Source organism: Nanorana parkeri, unplaced genomic scaffold, assembly GCF_000935625.1.
Source record: "Nanorana parkeri isolate BGI_ZX_2015 unplaced genomic scaffold, ASM93562v1 scaffold947, whole genome shotgun sequence".
NCBI lineage: Eukaryota > Metazoa > Chordata > Amphibia > Anura > Dicroglossidae > Nanorana > Nanorana parkeri.
The window spans coordinates 669,419-677,206 of record NW_017307215.1 but is presented as its reverse complement, the minus strand read 5'-3'; the positions used below and the strand labels follow the sequence as shown (position 1 = coordinate 677,206).

The window sequence follows — 7,788 nt, the reverse complement described above, 5'->3', positions numbered from 1 at the left end:
TTTTATTGACTTTTTGGGGTACTGCAGTTTTTCGCCGTTTCACGGTCGCACGCAATCTGTAAACTGGGCATGTTGGGTATCGTTTTACTCGTTGTAACCTCATCTTTTATATTTCATTAAAAAAATGGGTAATTTGTTGTGTTTTGGGGCATTTAATTAAATTTGTCACTAAATTTTGGGGTTTAATAAGGAGTTGCGCTAATATTGCGCAACATAAAAATTTTCAACTACCACCATTTTATTCTATAGGGTCTTGGCATTCAGAAAATATATAATATTGGGGGGTTTTATGTCATTTTCAGGCCTAAAATGTGGAATATAACATGGGTGCAAAAAATGAAAAAAGGGCCTCAATCATGAAGGGGTTAATGATGGAGTGTGGAAGGATTACGGTCCCCCACCCCTGGAAAGACTCACCCTCTGTATTTGTGTCACTGAGGCAGGAAGTGACAGGAAATATGAATCTATACAGTTGTCACCAGAAAAGGACTACAAGTGGAATCTTTTAGTGGGGAGATCTACTCCGGCAATAATTGTCTCTTCACTTGGGAGAAATTTCCTTTAATTTGTTGTGTCCCCGGGACAGGAAGTGAAGTCTTCCCATATGGACCCACCAACCCCCCAGAAAGGATTTCAACATTTCCCTACTCCACCTACAAAACAGTTTGGGCTTTGGACACATTTTAACAAAGAAACTATGATAGTGAACAAAAAGGAGGGTAACAGTGTTTTAACAGAGAGAACACTGTAAAAGAAGGTTATTAAATTGACCGAGACCTATAGTTTTATAAAAATATAAACTTTATTGATTATAAGATAATATATTCGGTGTCTATTAGCTCACTTCTCAAATTACTAGTAAAAGAACAACGTTGTTCATGACACTCATACTCCCATTCATTCATACAAACTAAGCGTTCCCACAAACTTGGCAGTGTTTGATTTCTTGACAGTTTCCTAAAGAAGGAATTTTCTTAATTTTACACCTGTTTCTACTCCATAATTATGTTGCTGCTTAACGATGATGTAAGAGGTGGACGTCGGAGAGGAAGATCTATATTTTCCGATTTACTTCCAAATATAACTCTAGTCAGTCTACGTATTCTTTACCCCGATAGTATGGTTGATATGGGTTACTTATTGGTTTCAGTTAATAAGGAAGTCTCTTCGTTTCATGGTGGTTTCTTTAAGACCATATCATCCACTGGAGTGTTTTGTGTATATATTGGTCTTAATATAACAACAACACCTCTTATTCATTCATGCCTGAAGAATCTCCAAATTTTTTTTCATCATATATGGTTCCTCCTGGTGTACAGTGAATTTAAGGGGGAGACTAGTGCGGGACCAGTTATTATTATATAATTGTCTACCGTACTCACTTTTCGTCGTCTCTTACCCCTCTCGTCCTTTTAAATGCGTGGGTTCTTTTTCGGTTTTAACAGTACTGTCACCAGCGCATGGTTATTCCGTGAAAGTTGTAAAATTAAACAGGTGTAAAATTAAGAAAATTCCTTCTTTAGGAAACTGTCAAGAAATCAAACACTGCCAAGTTTGTGGGAACGCTTAGTTTGTATGAATGAATGGGAGTATGAGTGTCATGAACAACGTTGTTCTTTTACTAGTAATTTGAGAAGTGAGCTAATAGACACCGAATATATTATCTTGTAATCAATAAAGTTTATATTTTTATAAAACTATAGGTCTCGGTCAATTTAATAACCTTCTTTTACAGTGTTCTCTCTGTTAAAACACTGTTACCCTCCTTTTTGTTCTGACTACTTTTGGTTATATGACCTTGATGACCTATTTAAATGATTGATTAAACATTAAAGGGGATATTCAAGGTATATCAGAACTCCAGGGAACAACCTCCTTTTTCCCGATTAAACTATGATAGTGACACAGCGGTGTGCAGAGCGTGCCGCAAGTATAAGACATGTACAGTATTATGAGTGACAGGGGGCCAATGCGTTTTGTGGAGTCTGAACGCTCTCACTTCATCAGGGCTTGGATGCTAATAGGGAATAAGGACAGCAGATTGTAATATAAAGGATATGATTTATCCCATTCAGGTCTACCCATTTACTATCAGCATCTGAGCCCTGATGAAGGGGGATCATTGAGCCCCTGAAGTGTGTTTACAGCCCTTATACTACAACAGTGGCACGATCACTCTCCGCACACGTCTTAGACCACCCCGGGGACCCCCAAGCTGACCGGGAGCTGCCTCTAAAATGTCGCTCCAATGCCATACCCTTCGTGTCTTGGCTTCTGCGCTCTACCAAGCCACCTATTGTCTCATCACATAGACACGGGACACACTCCGTATAATAACAGGATTTTATTATCACTGCATCTCAGTAGATAAAAACTCGGAGGACGGCTCGCCCTCTACCGAGAGCTTCCTCCGTTCTCACTTCCCTCATATCTGCATGGAGTCAGGGCAATATCTCTTCGCCGACGCTGACTGATCGACCACGCACAGCAAATTTACAGTCACGTCAGTCACTCGCAGTCAGTTCTTGTCCAGGGAGGGGGCACTCTTTGTCGGCGGGAGTGCCGCTGGGGGGAGCGCAGTAGTCCAAGCTCGCAACATAAACACGGCATTTCAGATGTGACCCCCCACATGTGGTCATATAATGGTGTCCGGTCACTGCTGGCACTGGGTGAGCTCCCCCGTGGCTTTCGGATTTTGTGTCACATAAAACACGTTTCAGCATCTGCATATCTTCACACGTACTGGAGGCTACAGGTGGCCCTGCTAGATGGTGGAGACTACAGAAGGCCCCCCCCTGTTAGAAACCATTCCGGCTCCCCCCCTAGGCCGCAGGGTCACTAGTCCAGCAGCTCCTTGATGCACCAGCAGCACAGCAGGAAGTACAGGCACTCCTTCATGCTCTGCAGGAACGAGTGGCCGATATTCATGCCCATCCAGTTCTTGGACCTCGGGAATGGCAGAGACATGTTCTTCAGCACTTGTCCCATGGAGAAAGGGGCGAAGGGGACCATAGGCTGTCGCGGTTCGGCTTGGCACAGCGAGGGCACCGTGTCTGCTTATTGGGATCATGTTGTGGAAGCGGGTGCCCGATGGGGCAATTTATCAGCTGCCGGCACGGACCACGAGGCCCTGGGCGTGTGGGAGGGGGGACACCCGGCTCTTTGTGCTGGAGCAGAGCCGGAACATTCTGCAATCTGTGCTTTTGTCATTGCCGGAACAAGCGGGTGAAGCAGACGGGCCTGGCGCACAAACAGAAGGTTCCCCCCACCACCAGGACGGGTGCACAATGCTTAACCCTTTCATAACAGAACAGTCACAGAGGTGGAACAGGCATGCCAGGGCCCCCGTGACTGAGTCCTGCAGGTCGGCTGATGTTCAGCTGAGACATTCGCTGACATGGCAGGGCCACAATACGCTGACACCAGTGGGGCCCTGGCAGGGGGTTGGGGACCCAGGAACGGCTCTCTCACACAGGATATTAAAGTGAAGTTATAAAACGTAGCCTCTACTACAAACACAGCAAATCTGATCCTTTGCTCCTATTAACCTCCACCCTCCCCCCCGCTTTCAATGGCATCAGCTGTGGCACAAAGGTTCGAGGTGGCATCTACTCCAAACCACAGCCCAACGAGACCTGCAGACTGGCAAGACAAGAGAGAGCATTGAGTGCGGGGACAGCCAATCAGGATTCAGGAAGACACTCAACAAAACAAAACGGGGGTCAGAAGACACTAAAAGTGGATTCAGCTCAATTCACCAACTTATAACGTGTGGCACGGAGCAGAAGGGGGACCCAGTGGGACACGGAGCAGAAGGGGGACCCAGTGGGACACAGAGCAGAAGGGGGACCCAGTGGGACACGGAGCAGAAGGGGGACCCAGTGGGACACGGAGCAGAAGGGGGACCCAGTGGGACACGGAGCAGAAGGGGGACCCAGTGGGACACGGAGCAGAGGGGACCCACGGGGAACATGCTGTAGCTGCAAAAAATTATATTCCGGCCCATAAACTATTGTTCTTGCAGTGTGAATAGGCCGATGCCACAACAAGTTTGGAACCGATCACTCTTCAACAACCTCCTTAAACTCCTCCGCACAGGGTCTTTGAGGAAATCTAAACACCTGAGTCGTTTCCTGGCCTTCCCGATCATGTGATTGGCTGCCACAGTGATCATGTGATGCTGGCTGGCTCTGGATCATCACTAAGTGACTGCAAGCTGTTAGTCACAGTGCTGGGGCTTGCAATTGAGTGTGCTCCCATCACAAAATACAGACACTGGCTGAACACATATATGTGCCAGCACGGCATAAAGCCCACCTCTGTGCTGCCACATATATGCGGTCGGCCGGTACTATGGCATTAAATAGAGAGGAGTGTGGGATGCGAATCCAAGAAGCGATGTGACTGTGTTATGTGATAAGTCCCCAACTGCTGCACTGCAGATAATCGCCAGGGGCAGACCTTTACTGTGGCATCAAGTGGTCACCAATATTTTAGGGACGGTAAGGAGGCAAGTGATACAAACTAATAAACAGAATGGCTGTACACATCTTAGCGACATTCCAGCAATGTAGTGATGCCGAGAAATCCCAGAATCCTCGACCAATAGGGACTACTCAATGCCACATTGCAGTTGCCCCGTCACAATTATTCTCTGCAGTGCTGGCAATTCTCTAACCCCGATATCTGTGGTCCTAAGGGGTACGCTGTGTGGGACAGATACACTGATAAGTGACACCACTGCATAGTCTATACATTAATGGTGGTACGAGCTCTGCGTCCCAGTCAATGACCCCCCCATCGTCATACTGATTGTACATAAATGGTGGTACGAGCTCTGCGTCCCGGAGAATGACCCCCATTGTCCCAACGGTTTCAGGTCTCACACGGAACGGAACGGATGGACGGCACCGGAGGGGGAGCACATGGGGACGGACAGACACATGGGATACTTTACTTCCTGGACGTGCGTTCCTCTTCCTCGTTCTCCAGCATGTACGCAGGGCGAAAGCTCTCCACCCCGGCCGGCGTTGTGTATCGAAGGGCCGGGTTCTTTATAGTGTTCTCCATGCTGCCCAGAGACGTGTAACTGCGACACAGGTGTAGAGAGGTGAATTACAACCCAAGACAGACAGACAAAGAGTGATGGCTGGACAGGCAGACGGAGGGGTGGGTCAAACAGACGGAAGGGCAGGAAGATGAATGGATAGAAAGAGAGACAGATAGATAGATGGACAGACAGAGGAATGGACAAGTAAATGATTAGGGAGATGGACAGACAGATGGATAGAAAGAGAGATTGATAAATGAACAGGCAGATAGGTGGATAGACAGAAAGATGGCTGGACAGACAGATATACAGGTAGATGGAGGCAGACAGAGAAATGGACAGACAAAGAGATAGATGCAGAGGCAGCCATACCGATATATAGACAGGAAGGAAGATAGACAGACGAATGGACAGGCAGGCAGATGGAAGGACAGACTGGCAGACAGATAGACAAGAGGATGGACAGGCAGGCAGACGGATGGATAGACAGGCAGATGGATGGACAGACAGATAGATAGAAGGATGGTCAGGCAGGCAGATGAATGGACAGACAGGCAGACAGGCGGATGGACAGGCAGGCAGATGGATGGACAGACAGATAAATAGACAGGCAGGCAGACAGACGGATGGATAGAGAGGCAGATGGACAGGCAGATGGATGGACAGGCAGAAAGATAGATGAAAAAGCAGACAGATAGGTGAATAGGCAGGCAGACTGATGGACAGCCTGGCAGACGGACAGGAAGATAGGCGGATGGACAGGCAGGCAGATGGATGGACAGACAGATAAATAAATAGACAGGCAGGCAGGCAGACAGACGGATGGATAGAAAGGCAGATGGATGGACAGGCAGAAAGATAGATGAAAAAGCAGACAAAAAGGTGGATAGGCAGACAGACAGGCAGACAGATGGATGGACAGGCAGGAAGATAGATGAACAAGCAGGCAGACGAATGGACAGATAAAAGGATGGGTGGACAGAGAGACATATGCAAACAGATGGACGGACGTCCCCTCACCCTTTGTCATACAGAATGCAGTACGGAATGTAGATTGTGCGCAGGAACTCCCAGATGTCGCGGTACGACCAGTCCTGGAAAACAGACAGTGGTGAGTCCCGCATCCCCCTAGTGAAGGAATTACGTGATTGGAGCTTTCACACTCACCAGCAGAGGGTTGACTCTCATGTATTTGGGCCAGCCGGGATCGGTCAGGCACATGGGGATCAGGGAGCAGGAGTACGGGTCTGTGCGACGGGTCCCCATCAGGATGGCCTCCAGCTGAGGCTGCTCCGCCTTCAGGTCCATGAGGGCTTGTTTAATGTCACCCTGGATGGTGTAGATCTGAAGATTGTATCTGGGTTGGGGTAGAGAGAGAAACATCTCAACCAAAACTGGCCACAAAGGGAGACTTGTAATGGTTAAATATGGGGGGGGGGTCGCCTTTGCTCAGACACTGAACAGGTATCCCTGATCTGCATCAGTGACTCCGAAAGTACTGAAGCCAGAGGATCAGTATGACACCCAGCATTTCTAGTAGGCATTACGCGATGGCAACCTCAATACTCCTCTTCGTTATCTTAGACATTGTCCCCACTTTGTGTTCTCTGTACACACTGATCTGTCGGGAGACATGGCCGTAGGATCTTTCTGCCGTTATCACCCGCCGGACAGATTTGGGGATTTCACCGATGATATCCCTCTCTGCACCATCCCCTGATCTGGTGGGATCCTCGGTCCATGCCCCCTAGCTCACCGTTTGGTTGTGTCCTGCATGAACTGTTCCATTTCCAGGAACGGTGACACGATGCGGATGTAGAGAGCCTGCAGCTTCTCCTTGAGCTCCGGGTGTCGCCTTCAAAGACAATAAAACAGGAAGCATTATGGGTAAAGATGACAAACCTTCCCCGGAACCATCACTGCTCCGCTCCGGGGTGGTAGGTGTGGTGTGTAGACGGGAATAGTGCTCACCTCTGAACGGCAGCGTGATACAGGTGCAGGAGCGCTGTACAATCTTTACCGCCATTAAAGGCCACGCAGATTTTCTCCAGGCTGTACTGCTTCAGCGCGTCCTCCACCGTCTGCAACGCCGATGAGACCTTATCCCCCAACGGAGAACCTGAGGAGACGACACCATCCACAACCGACTTCAAACAAGACTGTAAGAGCAAGGCTTATAGACTGCACAAGGCAGGGGTCTCGCACCTCCTCCGGCCCTCCAGCTGTGGTGGAACTACAAATCCCATGAGGCATTGCAAGATTCCCACAGCCACAGACATGACTCCCGGAGATAGATGCATCATGGGATTTGTAGTTTCACCACAGCTGGAGGGCCGGAGGTTTGAGACCCCTGGCATAAAGAGACAGGACCCCAGGAGGAACATTTCCCCTAAGCAAGTCCAATATATCCCAGAATACTTCACCTGTAAGGCCATATCGGGGCTATTCCTGGCTCCAGATAGTAAGTATGATGGAGAGGAGCTGGGGGAAGAGTTGACTCTCATGTATTTGGGCCAATTGGGATTGGTCAGGCAAATGGGGTCAAGGAGCAGGAATATGGGTCTGTCAGGTCATCCAGGATGGCCACCAGGTCTATGAGTGCTCCTTTAAGGTCACCTTGGATGGTGTAGATATGAAGACTGTAACCTCATGAGGGGGTGGGATGTAGGGTGGACTAGGTGGGGCAGAAAGGGGGAAGAAAAGAGAGAGGGGGAGAGAGAGGAGGAGGGGCAGAGAGG

General features: G+C 48.6%; 1 protein-coding gene across 1 annotated transcript in view; it reads right to left on the bottom strand.

Moving 5' to 3' along the window:
* Positions 1 to 3,548: 3,548 nt before the first annotated feature.
* FLAD1 (flavin adenine dinucleotide synthetase 1) overlaps positions 3,549 to 7,788 on the bottom strand; it is a 7,630-nt gene continuing 3,390 nt past the window's right edge. The window contains exons 4-9 of the mRNA XM_018566419.1: positions 7,022 to 7,169; positions 6,807 to 6,905; positions 6,218 to 6,407; positions 6,071 to 6,144; positions 4,958 to 5,089; positions 3,549 to 3,642 (exon numbers count right to left, since the gene is read on the bottom strand). Coding sequence (XP_018421921.1) covers positions 3,609 to 3,642; positions 4,958 to 5,089; positions 6,071 to 6,144; positions 6,218 to 6,407; positions 6,807 to 6,905; positions 7,022 to 7,169 — 677 coding nt within the window. The 3' untranslated portion in view covers positions 3,549 to 3,608. The remainder of the gene's footprint in view (positions 3,643 to 4,957; positions 5,090 to 6,070; positions 6,145 to 6,217; positions 6,408 to 6,806; positions 6,906 to 7,021; positions 7,170 to 7,788) is intronic.